The sequence below is a fragment of the Eupeodes corollae genome, chromosome 2 (assembly GCF_945859685.1).
Source record: "Eupeodes corollae chromosome 2, idEupCoro1.1, whole genome shotgun sequence".
In the NCBI taxonomy this organism is placed as follows: Eukaryota; Metazoa; Arthropoda; class Insecta; order Diptera; family Syrphidae; genus Eupeodes; species Eupeodes corollae.
Genome location: NC_079148.1, coordinates 40,255,601 through 40,282,141, shown reverse-complemented (window position 1 = coordinate 40,282,141; position 26,541 = coordinate 40,255,601). Strand labels below are relative to the sequence as shown.

Genomic DNA, 26,541 nt, shown 5'->3' with positions numbered 1-26,541 from the left:
AGCAAAGAAAACTAAAAAAAATCATAAGAAACATGAAAACATTGAAATTAAAATAATTACTCTGTAATTAGCCTAAAATTACCCACTTACTAACTTAACAAATGGTGAACATTGTTTACCTGAGTTGCCACTCATTTTTGGTACAAATATCTTGATGAATAATTCCTTTTTTTCAACACATACCAATGCTTGAGGGATATTTTTAAAAATGCTTAATAACAACCCTTCTTTAATTTAAAATCTATTATTACAAACTTGTCAGTCTGTTCCTAATACCGAAATTCCTACTTTATAAATAGCCCTGTCCAACCCTCTTGTCAATACATATTTTATTTTAAAAAAAAATGGACTAATGTGTAGAGTATTTTTTAAAGTTTGTACCATTTTCACGTAATACCCGTACTTTTAAATTATTTTTAAATTTATAAGAAAAACAAATTATAGCATTATAGGTAATTGCATTTTCAAAGTACCTTCTTAAATTTCCACCCAGACAGAAGACATTAACACTCTCGTTATCTATTTAGGTAAGTAAGACATTTCTGCAGATGAAGCTTTTTTCTACTATTGATTTTTTTTATGTTAACGCTTTGCAGGGATATTTTTTTGAAAAGTTGAATTTTTTCATTTTAGCACCATAATAGCATAATGATGGTTGGGTTTTCTTTTAATATAAAAATAAATTGACAATTGTATTTTAAGTTACATAATGTTCTTTAATACTTTTTTTTTTGGTAACGAAAGGACATTCTGTGGGTAGCTAATTGTCTGGCTAGTATTTAAGAAGGACCTAATAAATGTTGGTTAACGTTTAACAAAAAAAATTGTCAAACATACCACTAAACAAAATCATCATTCACTATTGACAAGTTGCATTAAGGATGTGGAATCAGAAAAATCCTTTCAAAGCTGTATTCTGTAACCTACGAGTATTTCCTATGACTTTAGTTTTGAAGAGTTTGCTAATTTAAACAAATTTGTCTGTGATTGAAAATCTACCCTTCTAATCATTTTAACTCAAACCACGTAATTTATGTGAAGCTTCCACTTCCTACTTAGTCTTTGATTAAGTTTCTTTGAAATACAAATACAACGAAAAAAGAAAACTATATAGAATATTTTTGTGAGTGTGATTGAGGAGTGATGGCGTTATTCGTTTAGCAAAGAACACAACCATAATAAATTTATAAATATTTTGAATTTAAAACTTAATGGATTTCTAATTAATTTTTTGAAAAGTATATAAAGGTAAAGGTATAAAATTGTTTAATATAAAAATTGAAAAAGAGTTTGGGGAAAATGTTGCTGTGCTCGACTTTTACTGTATAAGAGGTACAGGTTTGAATTTTATACTGAATTCACTCTGTCACTGGATTTGTGGTGAAATTGTATACAAAATGCAGTGGTAATTATATATAGTTAAATGTTATAGTGATGGGCGTGGTGTCAAAGAAGTGTGTCAATTAACTTTTCATTGATATTTTATTATTGTAATAAAAATATAGATATATTTCCGTTTTGTCTTTTTTGTTTTTGGTTTGGTTTGATTCCGGTGTAGGTAGTTGTTAGGATATAAAATATATATTTCTGTGATATAATATTACTGTGGTTGCATGTAGATATATATAGTATATTGCATAAAGTGCTTCAGTAGTTATATGTAGGCATTGCCAGTTTAATTGTTTCAGTGTTATTTTTTTGATTTTTCTGTCGGTTAGGTAGTTAGGTACGAGTATACTTTTTGTTAAGTTTTATTCTATATATAAATGTGATCCTTTATGAGAGTTTTGTTTTTTATTGTTTATTTTTGGTTTTTGTTTTTTTTTTTATGGTGAGCATTCCACTTCTAAAAAATATAGTTTTCGTGTATATAAATATTATATATATATGGAAAAAGTGGTGATTTGTAATTTGATTATTTTTCATTTTTTTTTAAGTTTTTTAAATGTGCAATACGTTGGTGATCATATATCTTTTGTGATTGAAAATGGTGAATTGGTGATTTATATATTGTTTTTTTTTTTTTATTTATTTCAAAATATATAACATGAAGCTGATTTCATTTAGAAACAAAAATAATTATTTTATGCTGACTGCTATGTGTAGTGCAGAAATTGTGTTGTATATAGTTACATATATAGACATTTTTAATTTTTAAATAATTATTAACTTCATTTGTTTCATAAATATAATTAACTATTTTTTATATATGTATATATTTTCTCATATATAGTTAAACGAATTGCAATTGCATACTATATAGAATTACTATAAATCTTCATGTTGCGATTTAAAATGCTTGAAAGTGATGAAATAACGTGTGATGAGAAAAAACGTGGTGATGAAAGAAAATATGGCTGATATAAGTTCTTCATATTGCGAAAAATGGTGCTCTATTTTATATTTTTTTAAACTTTTTTGTGATTTATATTTTGTTGTGTGTTGTATATAGCTATATTGCATATACAGTTGTGATTTAATTTATTTTTTATTTTTTTTATTTATCGTGTGGTGTCTAGAAAAAATAAAAATGGTGAATGAATATAAATTACGAATTATTACAATTTATAATCGATTGTGAAAAATATAATCCTGCAGAATGCATTGAAATGATTTGAAACTTTAAACTAAAATTAAAAAAAAAAAACATAAAGAGTGATTTTTGTTTAAAACTTTATTTTACGTGATAAAGTGATTTTTATTTCATCCTTTTTAGGTATAGAAGGGTGGACAAATTAAACTAGTTAGAAAAAAACAACACAGATTTGTGAGGTGAGGTGGTTAAAAATAAAAGATACAAAAATATTTAAATGGTAACATGCTTAAATCATAAAGAGAAAAGTAATTAAATAAATAATAACGCAAAGATTTTTTTTCATCTTGAGGAAATTGAGTCAGTTCAAGTTCTTTGGCTAAATATAATTTCTCAGTTTTCTTTTTATTGTTTTTGACTAGAGACAAGTTTTGTTGTACAATGTAGATAAGTAGAACAATCGGCATTATTAATCGTAGTAAAAGGTACACAATCTGACGTTAAATATTCTGGTATGGGCGTTGTTGATATCCATTTTGATCTTTGAATCTCATTTGTGTGTTTTGTTTTCAATGCTTGTTAAATTTTCGTAGTGATAAATTATTTCGTATGTTTCAGTATCCAAGTATTTTATTCTTAATATTTTATATAATTTGCTACTGTTTAGGCATTATGTGGAGACGGTGTCTTAAACAACTATTTTTCTTAACAAATAAATGATAAATTTAACAAAAATAAAATCATTTGCACTTTCATAAAAATAAGGCAATATTTTATGTACCTAAATATGAATTTATCTCACTAAAGATCAATAAATATCTAATATAAAATATAATAGTAAATAAGCAGTGAATAACTTTTTCAATTTATTTAAAATTGATTTCAAGTAATTTTTTTTATCTCAAGACACTTATGTTCCAAATCCTAACCATTGGTATCCCCCTACAATTATATACTCGTTTTTTTTTTTACATTTGCTTTTATAGTATACCGATGCATGATAAACTGTGGCAACTTGCATACATTTGTGTTGGCAGAGCAAAATCTTTTGAGGCTTAAATAGGGAACAAAATGCATTTCATCCTTTGTTTTCAAAACTTCAGACATCCTCAAGTCAAAAGTTTATTCAGAAATTTAAACTATAGATATGGTAAAATCAACTATATACCAATTTGTACACTAGGGCGTTTACGTATTTTGTATTATATTGATTTGTATACTTCTGTTCCTATTTGTTTTTTGGCTTGGAAATAATGAAATAATGAAAATAATGTGAACATTATTAATTTAACCACTTTCATGTGCATACAATTAAGAAGAATTACAAATTAAGTTTTTTATAATTCCCTTACTTCAATTGGAGATCAGATCAGATTAGAAAAACACTACAATTTAAGTGACCAAGTTTTTTATTTTAAAACCTATTTAAAGAGCTAGGACCCAACTTAGGACTGAGTTTTGAATATATTCTTTTCGCAACACAAAATAAAAATTACGGAATACTGACGACACAATCTTTGATTGTAAGGACAACAAAAGGAATAGTATTACGAACATAATACACAAAAACTCAGGGCTCCAAGCAACAAACCTAACTTTAAACCTAACTTTTAAGCTTCTGTCATAGCTCACATTTAAAGAGCTAGCACAAAAATGAGCTGAATTATAAACTGAGCTCAAATCTAAGCTTTTAGAAATAATCCATACAGATTTCGAAACAAAATTGAACTCAAAAAAATAACCTATAAAATAGTTTTGTATAAATATCATAAAAAAAACAATGTTTTAGTTTTTACCAATTCTGACAGTTGTCAATTTTTGGCAGATGTGACTTTTGGAACTATTTTCAATTGGCATTTGAGAAGAAGAAACATCATAACTTAAAATGGAACGGTACACGTTCTAACAAGGTATTTAAATTGCTAAAATACACTTCAAAAATTGTCAATTTTTTTTCACAGTTCATAGTTTTAATGACTGTATTTTTTAATAAAAAGGTGATCATAATTTTTCACTGAAATGTTACTTAAAACCATTCTTTTGTCCCAAGAACCTTAACAAGACAATAATCATTTGTCGATTTCTCTTTTTTTTAAATAATAAAATGAAACTATTTATTGGAAAAGTCTATGCATTTGAAGGTTTGTTATAGATCTTTATTGATTACTCTTAATAATTTTGAAAAAAAAGAGTTAACATTTTGATTGTTTGATTGACTGTCAACTTGTTCAAAAAGTAGGAAAATTAGGGACGAAACGGAAAAAAAATTAAACTAAATTTAGTTTTTAATTTCAATCGTAAATATTTTATGAAAGTTTATAAACATTATTGAAAAAAGTTTTAAAGCTTCTTTAACGGAAACCTTTTCAATGTACAATAGTACATTCTTTTGTTTCATACTCATAAAACTCCAAAACGAAAAATATAGATACATCCAAAAAACTAGGTTCATCTCAGTAAAGATTTCAATTTGAATTTTGTTTGGACTATTTTCCATTATCCACTCAAATTTAATGATTTGTAAGTTTTAAAATAGTGAAGATGACCTATTTAAAATTATTCCTATCCTTCTAAACCATATGTCATAGGGAGAGTATATGATTAAGATAAGTTCTTCCTACATGCAAAGAATGGGAATCACTATAAAGAAGAAAGAGGTGGAAATCCTAATACAAATATTCGGTCTGGACTCCCCTCATCCTTTAACAACATCAACATTTGAGTCAAAGTGAAAGTTAGCTATCAACGTTGGAACTTGTCAAAACATTGCTAAGTTAGATGTTTATTCCTTATTGTCTGTTGTTGTCGGTGGCGGCGGCGGCGGCGGCGGTACTCCACTTCAACTCAATAGCTTCTACTACCTCTTGTGCTCATAAAAGTCCTTATTACAATATATTCGTACAAGTAGCTGTATGCATGTCTACTTACTTACACGTAACTCGACTTGGGGATGCTTTGTTAAAATCTCTTTCAATGATTCCGAAGAATATAAAAACACAGCAAAACAACAAATTCATATCATCAAAGTTCTGTGTGTTAAATGATGTAAGCACAAATGGTGGCAAAGAGATTTGTAAATGGATTAAGTTTTGGATTATTTGAGTTTTTCTGGAGCGAAATGGTGTATACTTTTTTTTTGATATAATGTTTGTTTTGCTTTCGAAGAAATACATAAGAAAAAATAAAATGAAATACTAATTTTTTATTTTTTGTTTTGGGTAAAACAATTTTTGAGGACGAAAATAGTTTGAAATTTATTAATATTGTCAAAAATTAATAAAGGACACAATACATATGTGGAATTATTAAACTTTTTTTTTTCTTTAAGTTTTCTTCCCTGTTTTCTTAAACCCTCATACCATTTAAATTCAAAAGCTCTTTTGAGAACCCTTTAAGGACGTGTAAGACTAAGCTATATACATCACAATAACATAATTTTGACTTTCAGTTTATGTCCAAAGTTTGAAGTTTTAAAGGTCTATAAAACAATAAAAATGGTTTTGTTTAACAAGGCAGTTTCTGAAACTTAAATAATTCTAAGGAGGTATTATTGCTTACCCTTTTTATGTGTTAAAGTTTTGTTTCTTTATTTTTTAAAGAGGAAAAAGGGATTTAAGAACTTTATATAATATCTTAGACCATATGGTTTTCTTTGTTTAACTTTTGTGCTAAGTTTATTAGGTATCATGATGAAGTTTTAAATTTTTTTGAGAGATTAAGTTTTTAAGTTAATCGCTCAAAACATAATATAAATAATAATATGTGCAAGAAAAAACTAAACCTTAGTTTTCATTCAATGTTTAAATCGTTAAGGAAATAGATCATAAGTACTATAATAATTTTAGTGACATGAAACTAGCCATTCTTTCGAAGGACATTTTAAACAAAACCACATGTATAGGTAAATACGGATATCAGATGTTGATATCACGTTTTCTTTAAGCCAGGACAAGATTTCTTTTCTTGCCAATAGTTCTGCCTGAAACATGCTACAATGATTGGAAAGGTAGAATGAGAGACCATAACAAAAGTATATGAAGAACGTCCCTGACAAAAAGACCATGAATAAGCTGAAAGAGCCTTTTTCCAAGGTGATAAATTGGAATAGTCCTTAGAATTTTGATATTACTCAAGCGTTCATAATTCTCAAGATATTAGTGATTTCACTAATGTATATGTATCACATCATAAATTAAATTCACACTGAAAACTGAGAACAAGAGTGAAAATGAATTCTAGAACAAAATTTGTATCCTGAGAATTCTGTTCAAAAAAGCCGTTTCCGTACAGATAGAGAAAGTTGATAAGAGTTCCCATTTCTGTCTGTTGTTAGATTAAAGGCGCGTGGAAATAATTATAACATCATTCCGGATTAGCAATTCGGGCTTTGGGAGCAATAACCAACCTTTAATACTGAAATAAGGAGACCATACCATTGCACCAAATATAAATGAATCAGTCTACTTTACATCGCTTACAAAATCTTTTCTGCCATAACATTTAAACGTCCATAGACCATCGCCAATAACCTGAATGGTTTTTATCGTTGTTGTTCTTAGACGGGGAAAGTCAACAGTCGAACAAATATTCACAGATCTTGGAAAAAATACTAGAACATCCAATCGATAAACACCATCTCTTCATCAATTTCAAACCACATATGGCAGAATCTACAGAGACGAACTGTGCAACACGCGTCCGTTTGTGCAGCACGGCCATGGTGAATTTGAGCAGCTCTATTAAAGTTTGAAAAAAACTTAACCGAACCTTTCTAAGTCAAAAAATAATTTAGTGAAGGTGTTATGCTGTAATGCGCTTTCTTTAATCAAATTACTGGCACATACTGATGGCATTGATATAATTGGAAGAACTCATCAATAAAGGGCCTACAACATTTAAGACGTCAACATCAACAAACGTAACGGCAGGAAAGTGTTCGAGTGCACTCCCACAGGACAGTACTGTAAAGGTAGATCAGGTGGCGCGCACAAGCGGAAAGTGACCTCACACAACTTGGAGAAGACAACTGGAGATCTAGCTAGGGTCCGACGTTTCAAATGACGTTGTTAATATTGAATACGTCCTTGAACATAAAACGCAGTTGACTGCATTTGGATGATCTTTAAGGATGCAAGTTTGTTATAAAATTCGAACAAAATAATATCCAGAAAACCTGAGCCGTTATTGTTAACATTGAACTCGTTTAGTCACTTTAAAATTTCAGATTGAAATTTCTAAAACTACACGGAATTTTATAGTATCGTCCACAGTGTGAGATTTTTCTCAAAACTGAAAGCTTAAAGCTGAAATCTTAACCCTCACTATTATAAAATTATCAATCTACTAATATTATCTTCTTTAAAATTATTTCATTCGCTATCCTTCTATTTTTGTTTGGTAGGCCTTTAATTATTAATTGAGACTTCGATGTACAAATGGAGCAACATCACTTTTTTCAAACAAAGTGTATTGAACATTGAAATGAAATTTAAACATGGGTTTTAAAGTGACATTTTATTTCAGTTTAGATAAATGTTTATGATAAACCCATTAGTAAAAATGTCATCCCTTCAAGAAATTAAGTACAAAACACACATTAAAATACTTTGTCCGAATGCAAATCTACATATTGACATTCTTTTGAAATTTGTCATCTGGGGTAACATGAAGGTTCGAATAAAAATAATAATAATCCCTTTCTCGATATTCGTCGCATTGTAAATAATAACGCATTTCTTATTTAAATGACAACAGCAGAAAAATCATATTTCGTTGCATGTTGATGTTGAATATAGTTGAATACCTTAATGCAAAAATCCTTTTGAATGTCTTTTTGCCAACCTACATTTTTTTCAAAAAACAAAAAATAATAATCAATGACAGAAATCATTCTTTATATGTTCACCAATCGCGTTTGCGAAATGTATTATTCATTAGAAGCCGATTTGATTTCTCGTTCATATGTGTAACACTTTTATTATTGTGAGCAAATACTCGTCTATAAACTATACAGCATTGATTTATCTATGATTCCCTACATAAAAGTCCATAGCAGCAAAACACCGTGTGTTTCGTGTAGCAGGTATACGAGTGTGCAACATATACATATGTCTATACGAATAACTGTATTCTATACATTTTTCAAAATCAAAGACATCCTGTTTTATTCTTATTTGAATCGAATCGAACGAATGAAGGTAGTCGTCTTCGTCTTCGTCGTCGTAGTGGTAGTCGAAGAGCATAAGAAAAGTAGTTTTAAGGATCCAGATCTATTGTATATATGAAGGAGAGTCTTAGCTCTATAAGAGGGAGTAGATTTTTGTGTTCATACATTTATGGATACATTACATATATAGTATTTTACTTGATACTCATTTTTCAGATTCTGGAAGAAGGAGCAAAAAAGTAAAAATATCGAGGTCGACTCATGCGAGAAGATTTTCCGTTTCATTCCTTAATACATTTCCTTGTGATCCTTTGAATGATTGTGTCGTTGGAGTTCGTTTTGTTGTTGTTGTTGTTTTTGGTGCTGGTGCTCATTCTACTTTTCCTTTTTTGTGTTGAAATTACATGTTTGGTAAATGGGAACGTCGTCGTCGTTGTTTTCGTCATCGTTGACGTTGTCGGCCAGCTATGAATGTTATAAATGCGATATGGATATACAGGATATAGGATACCCCGTGCTTATAACTTACCTACGATTGAGAAACGAAAGTTGACTATGGAATAGGGATTTCGTTTTTGCAATATCACAATTTTCCTGTGCACTTTTATTTGAGTGCCTATTGCTTTTGAATAAGGATATATGTACTTTTCTTTTCTTGTTTAGTTGTCTTCGTTTTTTTTGTGTATAGAAAAATGTATATTTAAGTTCAATGAACATTAAAAGTGCAACAGCAATAAGAGAGAGAGTTAGACTAATGGTGCTACATGCAACCTGGCAGGGTACTTTGTCTTGATGTCATTCAGAAGTACCATTTAGTATTTCAGTGTTTTTTTTTATTTTTTAAATTTTTCCTACTTTTTTCTATTTCACTCTTGAGTGAATTAATTTGATGAAAGTCATTAAGAGAAACACGAATTTAGATTTGTTAGATATTTAAAAAAGAAATGTTTTCATTTGAAAGGTTGGTGGGTGAATTAATGAGCCTTCGCTAACTATATAACCAGGAAGAACCTTATGATATCATGCTTAAAAATATGCTTTGATAAGTTGTGTGAAAAGATTTGGTAAATCTTTTAAAAATATGCACCATACACTTTTAAAAACAAACTTTCAAAGGTTAAAAAATGCAAAGCAAAGGATCGAGTTAAATATTGAGTTGCATTTTAAGGATAAACTTCCAACTAAAATTTCTTCAAGTATCTACGCAGTTTAGCTTTATTTTTAGTAGAAAATTAAGCAAATCTTCAAAATTAATTTTTATAATAAAAACAAGAAATATCTAATAAATCTTTTAAAAGAAATCAATGGATATTTATTTTATTATAGAAACTAAGTTATGACATTAAGAATTGAAAATGGTACGAGAAAAATTAAGAATTCAGCAACATATTAAATTCATGAAATTCTAAGTGGACTAGTTCAGACATTTGAAGCTGTAAGTCTGCGATAACTTCACCAAATCCATTCTTAGCACGGTCAGAAAACCTTTCTGTTAGGACTGTGATTTTTTAATGGCCGTGTGGAACCCCTTAGATTACACAAAAGGCTTTAAACAAGGTAATGCACTGTCATGCAACTTCTAAAACATCGTCTTTAAAATAAAAGTGCAGAGCTCTCATGTCAACACTAGAAGCACTATCTTTCAAAAAATTTGTCCAATTACTATTGAAATTATCGTAGGAACGCAGCGTGATGTTAAGGGGGCTTTTGTGAGTATTAAGCCACAAGCGAATAAAATTTGTTTAAAGTTTAGTCAAGGCCAACCAGTGTACATTCTGTCATCAACAAAAGACCTACAACACCGATGGACGTCTTGGTTAAAACGCAATTATCGACAGACGTAACTTTTAGGTAGTTTAGGAATTTGTCTACGTAGGCCCCGCTATTAACACAGAAAACAACGCAAGCGCTGAGATCAAACGATCAGAAAACGACGCAAACGCTGAGAATTACTCTTGCTTATCGATGTTTCTTTAGACTAAGAAAGCGATTGAGTAGTAAACCTCTATCTCGAGGGACAAAAGTTTCGCTTTATATAAGACACTCATCATCCACGTCCTGCAATACAGAGAAGCATGGACTATGAAAAAGGCCGATGAATGTATCTTGGATCGTTTCGAGAGAAAAATTCTTGGCGTGATCTACGGTCTCGTATGCATAGAAGGCTCTACGGCAACGCTCCACACTCATGTGACTGCGTAGAAGGACTTCAGAAAGTTCGCGAGCACAAGTGGAAAGTGACCTCACCCAACTCGGAGTTCGCAACTGTAGGCATCTAGCTAGGGACCGAGCTAAATTTCAATTTTCATTTAAATGATTTTAAATCATATTTATTAAAATAAACGGTATTTAGAAAAACCAATTCGACTATTAACAGTCAAATATTTCATCTTCAAAAGTCCCATAGCAAGGCAATAAAAATAGCTACAATTTTTCTTCTTTAAAGACTTGTAGCAACCATATCATTCACAGTAGCTCTATGTAGCTTAGATTATATGGAATCTCGATTTATTCGAAAAAATATGCGTCAAGACAAGGTGTAATGGTCATCTTCTGATGAGCCCAACCATTACATCGGGGGAAAACGCATATATGAACACCTATGTAACTAAGTGTGGCAGGCTCTACAGCTGCATAATATTTCCAACAGCTCAAAGAATATTCAATACTACCAAACAAGAAAAGAAAAAGTGCTTCACAGCAACCCAAAGGAGCTTTGGATCTGCAAACCTTGACTGCAAAATAATCACCATTTTTGCAGTAAACTTACATTTTTCCATTTTAAGTAATGGCATTCTTTTTAATTGTAACATGTGCAAAAATGGCACCTTAAAAAGTGTGAAAGCGTTGAACGATTCAAAATGAAACGTCTTACTTAAATATACCTCTCATCCTTCTGAACTTTGACAGTTGATAGCAGTCAAATAGTTGAAACTTCAACTATCTATTTTCGACAATCAATCTTAAAGGAACAAAGCTTCAACAAAACGTGTATTTAATGTAATTTCTTTTTTCAAGGTGAAAGTATTTTATTAGTACCCCAGTACTATAGTGCCAGAAGTCTTGGGTTCAATCTATACTTGTGCAAACTAAAGTTTTTTTCTCCAAGAATAATTCGTGTGTTTCCTCAAATAAGAACTGTACTCGTAGGTTCCCTCGATTCCTGACATTACTCGCACATGGAAATGTTTGTCAGTTGCAAATCAGTAGACCCTGATTCTCTTCGAGAAGTTAAGCCACCTAATTTATTTACTTGTATGTTGTTTAATGTAAAGGTCATAAGCGATTAATCTAAAAGACCCTATTTGTTTCAAAGTTTTGTTCATCTGTTCCTGCTTATTTGGATTCATAAAATATTTTTTAATTTGTTGTTCGTAATGTTTAACTGATCAAACACCACCCTTTTTTTAAAACAGAAAAACAATACACAGACAAATTCTTAAAACAACACACAAACACAGATTAATACATATTATTTGTTACATTTCCTACTTTTTTTAAATCACACAATTATAATACTTCAAAAAAATATAGTTATTGATTTCCTTACTTTGACACACCTTTTGAATACACTCTATGAAAAATATGACACTGATTTTAACGAAACTAAATACATACGATATTTTTTTAGCTTAAGATTAACATAATTAAGACAACAAAAACTAGATTAAATTAATACTTCAATTAATCCAAGTTAATCAAAATAAAATGTAATGTTTTAAAAAATAACTGTATTTTTAATGTAATATTATTGTCAAACTACGGCTTTTGTGATAATTTTACTTAAGGCCTTGATTTAATAAACTGGTTTTATACGGTTATACTGAAGTGCTCCACAAAAAATGTTTACTTTTTAACAACACCTTAACAACAAAATAAATAATATTACTACTACAACCAAACTAAAAAAAAAGACAATATATATAATTTTATCGAGTACCTATAAAATTTAAAATTATTAAGCAAAGAAGAATATTGCAGCAGTGTTAAAGCAGTAACTTTCATTCTCAACAAGATTATTATAGTGTGAAAGCCAAAAACTATTTTTTTTCTTTAAAAAACTTTAGAAAAATTACATCAATTTTTTCATTGAATTTTGTTTTCTTGAATGCCTGTGAATAATAAAATAAATTAATTCAAAGAAAGTTTTTCTTCTGCATATAATACATATGCATTTTTTGTGAAAAAAAACGTTGAATTCAACTGTGTGACAGAATTCAAATTAAGATATAAACTTGCTCTGAATACAAAATACAAATACAAACAAAATAAATTATAAAGAAAAAAAGTTAAACTAAATAAGAAAAAACTTTAGCAAGTAAATGCATTTACTCTAAAGTCAAAACCTAAATAAAAATCAAAAAAGAAATAAAATTAAAATAAGAAGAAAAAACAAAGAAAACTTTACGCTTTCTGCCAAAACTTTGTATGCGCTTCACAATTTTACAGCCGAGTTGTTGTGAAAAAAGAAGCAAGAAGCGAATCATTACGACAAGAACTTTCCTAGACTCAAATTACCTTGCATGTGAAAAGAAAAGAAAAATAAGCTTGCAAAAAGAGGAACAACAACAACAAAAACAAAAACTGATTTTGAGTTTGTATAGAGGTAGTACCTTGTTTTAAGAGGCTTAAATAATAAACAAAATTATATAAAAAGTTAATTTATTAAAAAAAAAAATAATATCAAACCAATTTTAAAAGCAGCAACTTTATAAAACATAAAATTGAGAACAAAAAAGGATGTATAAAAAGCAATTTTTGTTTTTCTTTATTTATTTTTATTTATTTAGATTCCTATAAAATTAAAACATTTTATTAAAATTTGATATCAAAGGAATATTATACCTGTGAGTGTATCTGATTGCGTATGAACATCGTATAGTAGTTTATTTTCTATTATTCTATTTGCTGCCTATGTTTTCACACTTGATGCAAAAATATCAATTACAAAAGTTAAGTAACTTTACTTTGCTGATACAGACTTCATAATTGAAATTTAAAGCACAAGACATGAAGATGGGATACTTGGGCGTGTATGTAACATTTTTGTATGAAGATTTTTATGAATACATTGTTAAGTACAAAAAATCTATATTTGGATTTTTAGACGGTAAGTACGTGGATGTACAACGTAACGCTGGCAGTTTCAAAATTGCTTGGTATTAAGGGCAAGTGACCTTGCGTTCGTTTGTCTATGGTTCTAAAGGCCAAGGTAATTTTTTTTAATAAAGCAGATGAGGAACAAATAAAATATTTATTTTAATATAAGTTTTAATCTGGTATTAAAATAAGTATTTTTTTCTAAATTATAAACCTTTTTTAATAAGGAATTATTTTGAAAACAAGTTGGGATATAAGTCACTAGAAAAACTCTTCAAATTCATTTAACGACAATCAATAGTTTCTGACTTAAACTGGACACAGAATATATAAAATAAAACTAAGTGAATATAAAGAAAACTTAATACAAGCAAAAGAACTCTAAACCTCTTCTTTGCCAAACACTTTTCACTTGTCACTTGACAATTAACGTTTCACAGAACGCAAATTTGCAAAGAAGAAATGATTGCATTAAAAAGTTTTAAGCTTTGCAAAATACGTTTTCACACTCAAAAAATGAAAAGTCTTTTCTAAAAAAGTGAAACATTTTGTTAATTTGCAAAGTATTTGTTCTTATTGTTTGACCAAACAGTAAAAATTGCAAATTATGGAATTTAAGAAAGCTTTTCAGTAATATACAAAAAGAAATTTCTATTTTTAAATGAAAGTGTGTTTTGAAGAGTTATCGAAAACTAATAAAAAACTAAATGAACCGCTTTGAAAGTGAAGAAGTAAATAATAGTTAGCAAGACAATTCACATAGTGTTTAACTTTGACGACTTTACTAAATGAGATGAGTTTTGAATTTTAGGGTAGCTGCTTTGACTCATCTCAAAAATGTATTATTTTTTAGAGGTTTTTTAATCCATCGACATTGTAGTTATTATTCAATGCAATTTGACAGTTTATTGCAAAAAATGTTTCTTTTTCAAAGCTTTTGTAAATAAAAGGAAAATGTTAAAAAAGGGCCAAATAGTAATGAAACTAAAAATTTACTTTGATGTCATAGAAGATTTTTCAACAACGGAGAGTTTTCGATTAACAAAAAGTACCATCAATAAACTGTCAATCAATATCCAAAGGAATATTTTTAAAGTCTTTCGCAACAAGTTTTGGTAATTTACATTGAAGTTGAAATGGAGCAAACAATCACGGTGTTGCATCTATGTACGGTATAAGCAAAGCAACCATCTGCAGAAGTGCAGAGTAGTTCATTGAATGTTTAATATTATTATTGATGAATTTCTCTCTAACAACATTTGCTGTGTTTAAATTGTTCAGACATAGCCTCGGAGTTTTTCCCAAAGTGAACTTCCTTATGTTGATGTATATGAAAGATATTGATTCACAAAGTTCTTTCATTGCATATTTAATCTTCCAAACGCAATCTAAGATTTACTTTATAAATAAAAAAAAAACGAATTTATAGTTGTTTTTAAAATTTGTAAAACATTTTTACTTTTTTCAAATGAGGTCTTAAAAATTGTAAAGTGAAAAGTCTTTTCAATTTGCAAATATTGTGAAACGTTTCGCACTTTATTTTGAAGTACTTTTTTTAAAGTTGCAAATCGAAAAGTGTTTTCGAAATAGGCCCTGATAAGACGTTTTGGTTGGTAATTTCGTAAAAAAATCTGGGTTCTGGGTTCTGGGTTCATCAATTTACATGACTTAAATTCAGAATTTGCAAATATTTTAACTTGCTCTAATTTTTCCTTCTGATTTTTCAAAATATTTTTTGTTCCACAAAGAATGTTAAGCTCGTTTATAGCTCAAGAACCTGTAGAGATATCGACTTCAAATAAATTTTTGTGTACAGATAATACTGCGGAAAAATACCGAAAGGACTCTCAAGTGTGAGTAAAATAAATATTTTTTTTATTTATTTATTTATTTATTTATTTTATTTTGAACGCTTAGTAACTGTAAGATACAATATCTTATAAGGTAGTAGTTACCATAGCAATTTAAAAAAAAAAAGGGAAAATGATGGTTAAGCCAAAATATCCCACCAATAACGTTAGATACTTTAATTTTAAATTATATATTTTAACGTGAAACAAAAAATCCAATTAACTGGAAAAAAATATTGGTCAATATGAATATTTATTCAAAATAATTTTGAACACCGAAGAATATCGGTTTTGGTATCTGGTAACATTTTGAGAAAAATAGAATTGACTTTTTTTTTTAATTGGTTTTCGACTAAAAACTCATTTGAAAAATATTCGTAAATATTGTTGGTAATTTTGTAATTTTTAAGAATAATCCAATAGACATTATTTTTAACAAAACACGGAAACATTGAAACTTTTAAGCAAGACAAATCGACAGACGTGATGGGAAGTTATCAGTGTGGGCCGCATCCGACACTATGGATTGAAAACAGTTCTAATTAAGATCTTTTGATTACATTAATAATCATGGTCAAATATTTTCGATAAGTCTTAGAAGTCATTAATTAATTTGTATTTAGTTACAATTTTTTTAAACAGCATTTGTTTGTTTGAATTCCTAAAAGGAGTGGAAAACTTGGATAATAATTTAATTCAAACTCAAAAACGTGTATTTTGTTAAATTAAGTTTTTGCTATTAAGACTAATTTATATTTCTGCTGATGATTTGAAAGTTATACAAATACTAAAACTAAAGAACGACAACCATTACCGTAATTCAAATTGTTGTTAAGAATGTACAAAGCATTTTTAAAAGTTAAGGGCAGTATGTCAATTATTTAATATTTGATCACCTTCGAAGTTTTTTCCTTCAAAATTAAGTTTTTCTTTGAAAATATAATCATGCTCAATCACAGATACACTCCCAGATATTTTATTTGCGAAACCATTTTTCACCGATTTTCACAATTATCCGTACAACATTTAAAATTAATTTACTGCCTTAGCGTTTTGTTTAACAAAAGAAAAAAATATTAATAAAACCAAACGCCTGTTCATAATGTTTTATTTTTTTCAATGTACTCTTACCTCAAGCAGTGTTCTAATAATAAATAAAATAATACAACTTTATCAAAACGTGATTGCCAATTAAGTTAACTAAACATTAAATAATATTAGCTTTTTTAATTCATAATAAAAGGTGGTGTTAGTTTGTGGTATAGTAATAGCAGCAAAAGACGGAAGACGCTAAAAAAAGTTGTTTTTTTTTAACACATTTCTCAGTGAAAAAAGGGTTGAAAAAAATTGTGATCTGTATTTTGGTTTTACGATAAGATTTTTTCCAACAAATAAAAAATTATTTATTTAAACAAAATACAATTTTATTTAAACTATATTGTGGATTACGTGGTTTGGTGTTGAATTTGTATATCATCTTACTTGTGCCTGTTTTTAATTAAGCTGTTTTTAATTATATTTTTAAATTTCTTTAAGACTTCTCTTAAGGAAAATTTATTTAAAGGTGCAGTTTTATGTTTTTATTTAAATCGTTTTGTAGAGACAAATAGCATTACAGGTGATTTATAAAGATATATATATTTTTTTATATTTAATTTATTTCTATAACAGAATTATCGAAATTTCAGTGCAGAATAATATAGTTTACTGTTTTTTTGTTTTTATTGTAAACAATTGCATAATATGGGATCAAAATGTTGCTCATTGATATTATTTTGAGCAACGATTTTCTTTATGTTTTTTACTAAATAAAATTTTCTAATTTCATTGAATGAATGCAATAATCTTAATTGCTCGATTGCCAACATATATGCTGTCCGTTAGTTAAAAAAAAAATAAAATATTTACAAATAAATATTAATGCAGATTATATTGTTTTACTCACAAAAAAAAACAAGTTACACACATTTACTTGGTTATCGAAAGTTTTTAAAGTTTTTCTTGGTTAGATTAACTTTTGTACTTTCGATACAATATAATTAACATGAATATACATCTACGATACACTTAACTACACATTGGATACACATTATACTTTTTGCACGTTACAAGCAATAAACATTTATAAAATATATGTACATACATATATATTTATTTTGTTTAAATTTAATAAAATAAAACAACAACAAAATGCATACGATATTACAAAATCACTCTGAAAAATTTGTTTGTGGTAAATAAAAATTATTATGTAAGTCGTCGATTATTTTCAATTAAACTCATTTTTTTTTTCTTCATTTTAAATGTTTGCAAAATTATCCTCGATTATTCAAATTCAGAGTTAACTATATTAAATGGTTTATAATACAGTTTATGTATCATATAAATGTAACAAAATATTTACTTTTTGAAATTAATTTTTTAAAAACCATAATATTTGTCAATTATGTTTAAATGGCACTTTTTGGCTAGAAAACTTAAGTAATTACTCAAAAAAGACCTCCTTTAAGATCAATATATATTTAAGCACGAAAACTGTTAATACCATATTTCAATAAGTGGAGTGGATTTCCAGGGTACTTGGGGAGATTTAACCTAAAATATATTAACTTATCAAAACCCTAATAAATGAATTTAAGGTCATTGGATAGACTTTAAATAGAGCAAAATTATTTGCAAATTATACAAAGTAACGCCAAGCTACAGATTTTCCGATCACCAATTTTTTCTAATTCAGTAATTTTTAAGTATTAAGGTATACAATTGTTAAGAGAACGTATGAAAGGCAATACAATTTATCAACAAAAAAGTGAATGTATTTTTTTACCACAAAAAATGGTAAAGTATTTCAACATTAAAAATAAATTTACATACTTTGATAAAATGTCAAATGAATGTAGGACCATAGGCAAGAGATTTAAAGGAGCTTTCTTTTACTATTGCTTAAAAATTGAAGTGATTAAGCTGATGAAAAAAGAACCCATATATACGTGATCGTATTGTTATCGTCATGGCTCAAGCTACACAAGAATTTGTTGAAAACACGTACTTCATATTAAATATCATTTACAATTGAAAATGCATATGATAAAATTTTGTTTGTAAAACAAGTTTGTTTGTGTCAACCAAGTGTAAATTCTTTGAAACACTCAATTTCCGACATTAATATTCAGTTCAATGAACACACATTTTTAGCAAAGGAAAACTTATTTGAATGTAAAATTTAATTTTATCCAAGTAAGTAAGCAATTTGGGTTTTCAAAACCTTCGTTCCAATTTTTTATTTCTTATTAATAATATGAGTCAAATGCCGCATTTATTTTTAAGCAACGTGTGTTTCCACTCTGTTTTATACTTTCAATCATCCTACTTTAAAAATTAAGTTAACATATATATTTATTTAAACCAAATAAAATAAGAGAATTCCTATTTCACTTTAGATATGTTTAAACAAAATGTTAATCTTATTTACATCAAAATAAACAAACAAAAATCAATATTTTTTTTGAGAGTTATGAAAATCTAAGTTATGAAGCTCTAAAATTGGAAACCGGATGTTAAAAACGTTAATTTTGAGTGAATAAAAATAAAATCACAAGTTGATAGTAAAAATCTTCAAGTTATGTTTAACTTTGACTTTTGAATTTTGTTTTCCAAGTAATTGAACTTATATTAATATTTGACAAATGAACTTAAATCTAAATATGCGTGACAAACTTAAAAAAGAAATCAAACTAGAAATAAGTTTAACCTTTAACATGAAATGACGACTTAGAAGAATAAAAGTCCCCTTTTTATTTATGTGAAAGAAAACTTAAAATTTAAGCCTTTATGTTCCGCATACGTAATGAAATTTTTTATTTTTGTTCGTCAAAATATAGTTGATATTTTCTTAATGAAAAAAAAAAAACAAATTATGAGTTTAAAAATTTTTCAAAAAGTCTATTAACTTCATACAAATTATTACTTTTACAAGCTTATTCAAATTTGGAACACATTCCAGCGAAAAATTTTCCATTTGGTTCAATTATTCTTTTAGACCAATTTTAAGAAACGTTTTTCTTTTCCATCAACAAATTAAAAACTTACTTTATGATGAATGAATGAATTATTAAAAATATTAACTGTACTTACACCAAAACTAATGTAATGAAAAAAAGAAGATTTTCAATAACATCTATTTTAGAAAAAATTATCAATCCAAGAAAAAAATATTACCTAAAACGTTTTACTAATCATTGTCCTTTCCATAATATTGACTAAACGGTTAAAATAAAAAAAAAAATATTAAACCATTTTTGCATTTTCGAAGTGTTTCTTTTAAAGAAACGCCAATATCTCGGTACATGCAAAGATATTTATTTCGTTTTCTTAATTATGAAGATTGTGTTTTAAATAGAATTTAATTAAATTTTACTTTCCTTTAACACGATCGTTTCACTTTGATTTCGGGAATATTCAAATTTTCTAAACTTCCAAAATTTTGTCAATGTTTCATGTTTCAAAAAAGTTAAAATGCTTCATTATTTTGTAATCTCTGTTGCGGTTACATGTTACATCAACTAGTTTAAATGATTGGAGGTGTAATAAAAAAACATACAATTTAGAAATTATTGTATGTTTAGAATATACTTAGAAATTTATTTCCAAAAAAATCACAATATAGCTTCTAGAGCACTTAATCAGATAGAACGCAATTTCTCCAAAATCTGTACCCCAAACTTTAAAATGATTTATCTTAAAACGACTTTTTTGGAACAGCGGAAGTGGTGAAAATAAAAAACTATTCAACAGTATCACTTCACACATTGCTCACACCATGATCGGCTATAGTCGAAATTAGAGAAAATCCCAAACTTATGACCCTTTTTTACAAAAGGACGTCACCTTGTCAATTTTACAATTTGTTTTAAGAGGTGGTTTAATTATAAGGGCCGTTTAGAATATGATGCGTTTCATTTAACATTTCTTAATTTCAGACTCAATTTGACCCATGGAATCTACGCAATTGAACGAACAATGCGTTGAAGTTATTCAGGCTTATTTTGGAAATGGGCCTTCAAATCAAAAGGCATATCGTGTACTTCGTCATTTCTTTTGTCAATTCAATCGTCGTGAGTATATTCGAAAAAAAAATGCTCAAGTGTCGGCAAGCGTCAGAACATTCATTTTCGAAGAAAATCATCTTCAGTTATGAGGCATATTTTCACCTCAGTCTATTCGTCAATAAACAAATTCACAAACAGTGACTGTTGGGTGAGGCTTATGGGCTATTAGCCATCATAGAGCCGCATTTTCTACAAATGAGGCCGGCTAGAAAGTTACTTTAAATAAAATTTGCTATAACGTGAGATGATAACGAATTTTGTATGCACCGAATTAGTAGATATGGATGTGGACGATATGTATTTTCAACATGATGGCGCCACTTGCCATACAGCTAACAAAAGAATGACTCCTTCGCGAGAGCGTGTTGGCGCCGTCATTGGACTTCTTTCTTTGGGGTTATTTTATAGAAAAGGTGAACGTCGTCGTTGAGCCAGCAACTAATAAAAGCTAAATGATGAAATAATTCGGCACATTTTAGGAACTTAAACACTCTCTGATTATGCGTTGCCCAAAAAAAGACTACCCATTTCATTTTATAGAATAAAATATTTTATCACGTATGTAGATAAAATTTGATGACATTAAATACCCAATTTCAAATTAAAAACTAAAAAAATTCACGGAAATCAAAACTTTATTTCAAATCTGTAAAGATAATGTGAATCAGCCGACTTAAGTTCTAAGAATACTTTCTCCTATACAACACATTACAGTCTTTTGTTTTAAGTAACATTAAGTGCTCAGATACAATCAATTATTACAACAAATACTTCCTCGGGTTCTTTCTGATATTTCAATTTTAAAATTTTGTTTAAATATTTATTTAACTTTTTTCTTATATTCTTTTATAGTTCTGCATTTTATTTCATTGAAATATTTATTTTGTTGTAAACCAGAAAGAACCAAGGACCATGCAATTCTACTTGCTTACTAATCTTTTGAACATGTGCATTTTACATCAATATGAATATTGTGTTTCAAAAAAAAAATTAAATAAGAGTTTTGGTTTTGTTCTATTTAAATAGCACACACAGACAGAATATACGTGGCAAAAGAGCACGTCAGATGTTCTAATAAACAAACAAAAAACAAATATCCTCGATTGATTTTGTTCATTTTTTCTTTAAATATCCTTTTTTTGTATATGTTTTGTGAAAATGTCATTTTAATTCAATTTACACAAAATTGTATTTTTTGTTGTATCTTTAAATTTTGTTAAAATGGGATAAAAGTGAACATACCTAAAAATAATATATAAATAAGATCCTTAAAATGTTTACTTCTTTATGTGTATTCATCTTTCATAATATTTTCTTACTCTATCAACGTGAATATTATCATATAAAATGTAATATTTTTTTATTTTTGTTAAATAGATAAACCTCTTATATTTAGATTAAGAAAATAAAAAAAACATTTTGTATCTATGCATAAAAAAGGTGCAAAAAGTGTTCGAACGTTGGAGACAGCATTATGTTAAGCATCCGAGCAAAAAGATTATATTTTCATTTTTCATTTTTTTATTTTCACATTAATTTTTAGATCGAAGGATTCTTTGGCAGGAAAATCATATTTCGTGGTCATTTTTTTAAAGTTTTTATTTTTGCATTGCTCCCACCCGTGGCGTATAGTGGGTACAGTGGGAATGTTTAAAATAAAATATCGATTGATTTCGTTCGGTTTGATTTTTGTTTTTGTTTTGATTTGTTTATTTTCATTTGCATCCCCACAGAAAGTTGAATTTATATATATGTTTCTTATTTAATTGGAAAACTTTAGTTTTTTTTTTTGGTTTTCTATGCTAAGGGATACTTTTAAGGAAGCTAATGTTTTTTTTTTATTTTAAACAAAGGAGAATTAATTTATCAAATTTTGAATTATTTATAGTTTTAAATTTTGATTTAATTTAATTAAGAAGAAAATAATAAAGGACAAAATTATATAAATATAAATTTTACTATTATTTAAAAAATGGGGAAACGTTTTTGTTTGGAATTTTATTTTTTTTTTAAAGAAGTTCAAAAAAATTAAATTAAGAAATAAGATTTTTGTGATTTTAAAAAAATTGTTAACTTTACCATTTTTTTCGCTTTTCGAAAATGTTTAAGTTTTTCTGCGAGCTTTTTCTCCTCGAAAAGAGAAAACTCAGCGCGAGATTTATGTTTATTTTGTTATTATTTTTTTTGTTTGTTTGTAGTAGTTGTTGTAGTTGTAGTAGTTGTTAAGCTCTTATCTACGTATATTGGTATAATTCTGTATCGGTATTTTTGTAGGTGAATACGATTTTATGTTTGAATTTATTTTGCAATTTTCCATTGGAATTGTATTTTTTGTTTGTTTATATTTTTGCGGGTTCCTTATTGTTCCGGAAATTTTGTATAAAAAACGCATTGTATTGCCATTTTGTGTTAAAGTTTATTTAGATTTATTTCTCTGTTGGTATTCTCATAGATACACCCGGAGATGTATGTAGGTTTTTCAATTCGTTGTTTATGCAGTTTTAGTCAACTGTCGTGTACCATACAAATATATGTATATTGTTTCATAGGCAGATACAAATATCGTGAATTTATTTTTTATTTTTGTAATAATAGATATAGTGATACGGAGGTAGATTTGAACTTTTTTTTCTATCTATATTTTTCGTATATAGTATTTATATATTTACATTTTTGTATCTATAATTTTTTGTATTCAATGTGAATGTTTGACATTTCAATGAGTTCGGTATTGAAAAAGTTACTATTTTATGAATTGACAATGTAATTTTAATTTTTATTAGTTTTAAGTTATTTATATGGTTTTGCTCGTTTGCTCGTTTTCCATTGTCCACTTTCCATTATTTGTATTTCCCCCCACAAATTGTATATATTTACATATATACATATGTAATATCTATTGTATCTATGTCTGTTTTTTATATTTCGGTAGGGTATGGTTTTTAGTATATTTCTGCAACAACTGGCTATGACTTCATATCGCACGTGGATTGGATTTATGTCGCGTGTATATATGGTAGTATCTTATTTTTATTAAGTCTCTAGCTTTTTGTTTGTTTGATCATTTTCTGTGGTATATATATATATAAATATGAAGTGTTATAAATTTTATATAAATTTTTGTATATTTGTAGGTATATATTTAGACGAAGCGCGATAATGTATATGAACAGCATTTCGTATATACGGGGTGGAAGGCAGTAGTAAGGATAAGACAGGCCCCCGAAATACAACACACACAGCCAAAGAAGTGGAAAGAAGAAGAAGAATAAAAAATATGAAATAATAAAACAATGACAATAACAATGATGAGAAACTGTTATTATTTTTTTGTTTTTGAAAAATGAATAATGTTGCATAATTGTTAATTTATGTCTTTTTTGCTTTCTGTTCTTCTGTTCGTTCGCGAGATGGTTTTGTTTCACTAAAATCTTTTTGCAAATGAATCTGAATCTTAATTTTAAAAAAAGATATATTATGATGATATTTTTGTATCAGTTTTTTTGTATTTTTTTTTTTTTAAGTAAATTAAGTACAAAAATATAGAGATTCGAGTACACTTAGTTAAATTTGTAAAGCTTAACATCAAAACTCCTCTTCACAAAATTATATAACTCTATGATGTCTTTTGCGCACCATCAAATATTTTTAATAATAAATATTTCACTCCTTTTAAAAAAATGTGCGTTTTTTGTTTTGTTTTTTTTTGATTAAAATCCTATTATTTTTTTGTTTTGTTTAAATTTTTGTTTCTATATATGTAGGTATAACTAACATAGATTTTGTTGGTATCTTTTGTTAATTATTTTTTTAACTCTACTGGTATACGCAAAGTATCTTGTTAGTTTTACTTTTCTCGAGTGTTATATTTTTTTTGATTTTTTTCGAGAGCAAATTATATAAAATAGAAAAAAAGAAGTTTATGATTAGTAGGGAATTTAATTGCGTAACGACACTCACCGATGATCTACTCACTTGCATAAACGCATAGACACCTCGTAAAAACTCCATGTTAGGCTGCTGGTCTTGCGAAGAAGTTTTAGGGTTTTGAGCCCTGTTGATATATGATTTGACACCTTCAGCTACTAGATGGGGTTTAAGTTTACGTGATAGTGTTCTGAAATTAAAAACAAAAAACATGTATATTTTATAGTATTTGTAGGGGATAATTTATCATTGAATATGTTTAAGTTTTAAAGCTTAAATTTATATCGTTTAAATTGAAGTGTACGTTTTTATTTCTACTTTTCGGTATAAACTGTTATGAAATTATTATTTTTGTATCAATTTTAAGCTCTTGACGAATCACTATAAGCAAAGAAGTTTAGGTGCATACGTTTATTAACTGATTTGCAACGGGATGATTAGGAAGTAATTCAAAAATTGAGGAGCCGAGAAAGTTTGATAAAACAGCAAGGATAAAAAGATCTAAAGAGTCTTAGGCGAAAATTCAGTATTTGTACGACCCGTCCGTACGAACTTGCTCTTATATTCAGAGAGTCTTAAGACTAAAAAATGTACCTGCAAAAAAATGACTTGAAACGTCTAGAAATTTAAGAAATCGTACCCATTACAATAACATTTTATGGGAAGATAATAATGACCGATTTTCAAGATATCGAATTTCGAAACAAAATGTTTATTATCATTTTTTTTAATCAAAAATAAAAACAATAACATTTTTGATCATCAAATATAATTGAGACAATATAAGAGATTGTGCAGAAAACAAATTATTGAAATCGGTTCATAAGTTCTTTGAAAAATTTTAAAACTAAACAAGGGTTCTATGACTCTACCCTTCTGGAGCAATACAAACATATTTTATTTATATGGAAAGACGTCAAATTAAGAAACAACAAAAAATCTATTGTGAAAAATTTAATTTTTTATTATTTCTATACTTTATTTTCTTAAAAAAAAGGAAAGAACGCTTAACGCGAATCGGCTCAAAACCTTAATATCCAAATTTGAGGTCAGTCGACCCGCTGCTTTGGGCTATAGGGCCTGGACAAACAGACAGACTGGCAGAATCGGGAACCCACTTTCTTCGTAATCTATATCATAGTAATATTATCTTTGACTAAAACCTATAGTTCTAATATGTCGCAAGTAAAAATTTTCTAAAATGTGCGTTCCAAAAAGGACTTCCAAAGTTTTATAGTCGATAGTGGCCCTATTCCCGAAGGTAAATTTCTCGAATTGGCTTTATAAGTTCAGTTTTAATTGTTTACGAAAAATTGTTCAACAACATTTCGAAATTATTAATCATCCTCATGTTTTCAAATGATCTCCAGTTTGCAACTCCTAATCCAATTGTTTTTATGAAAATAGAACTCTTGGTTTCTCATATTCGTTTTCAGACTCACATGCCTCCTATTTAGACGCAGAACTTAATGTTCAAAATATGATAAGCTCATTAAATTCTAACCAATACAAAACTGGATGGAGTTAAATACTTCACAAAATGCACACTTATATTATTAAAGATATGCCCAAAAAAAGTTGGCATCACCAACCACCCAAATTGTTCTTTAGAAGTGTACCTAGCGAATATGGCATCCATTTTTACAGTTTGCCTCTTTCCGTAATTGCAATATGCAAGAATTTAAACTATTAACAACCCTCATTCTAACCTCTCACCTTTTTTCCTAATATTCAAAATTAGTCACTATAAAATAGAGGTTATAACATAGACCCATTCCTGTATAAAACCTTAACAACAATCTGCAGAAAAAACAATATAAATTTAAGATATTAACATTTCCTATGCAAAGAAAATTA

General features: G+C 28.0%; 1 protein-coding gene across 5 annotated transcripts in view; it reads right to left on the bottom strand.

The window, feature by feature from the left end:
• LOC129947241 (innexin shaking-B) overlaps positions 1-26,541 on the bottom strand; it is a 385,068-nt gene that overhangs the window by 70,923 nt on the left and 287,604 nt on the right. For all 5 annotated transcript variants that reach the window (XM_056057737.1, XM_056057738.1, XM_056057741.1 and 2 more), the window contains one exon: positions 24,718-24,874. In XM_056057737.1, coding sequence (XP_055913712.1) covers positions 24,718-24,874 — 157 coding nt within the window. The remainder of the gene's footprint in view (positions 1-24,717; positions 24,875-26,541) is intronic.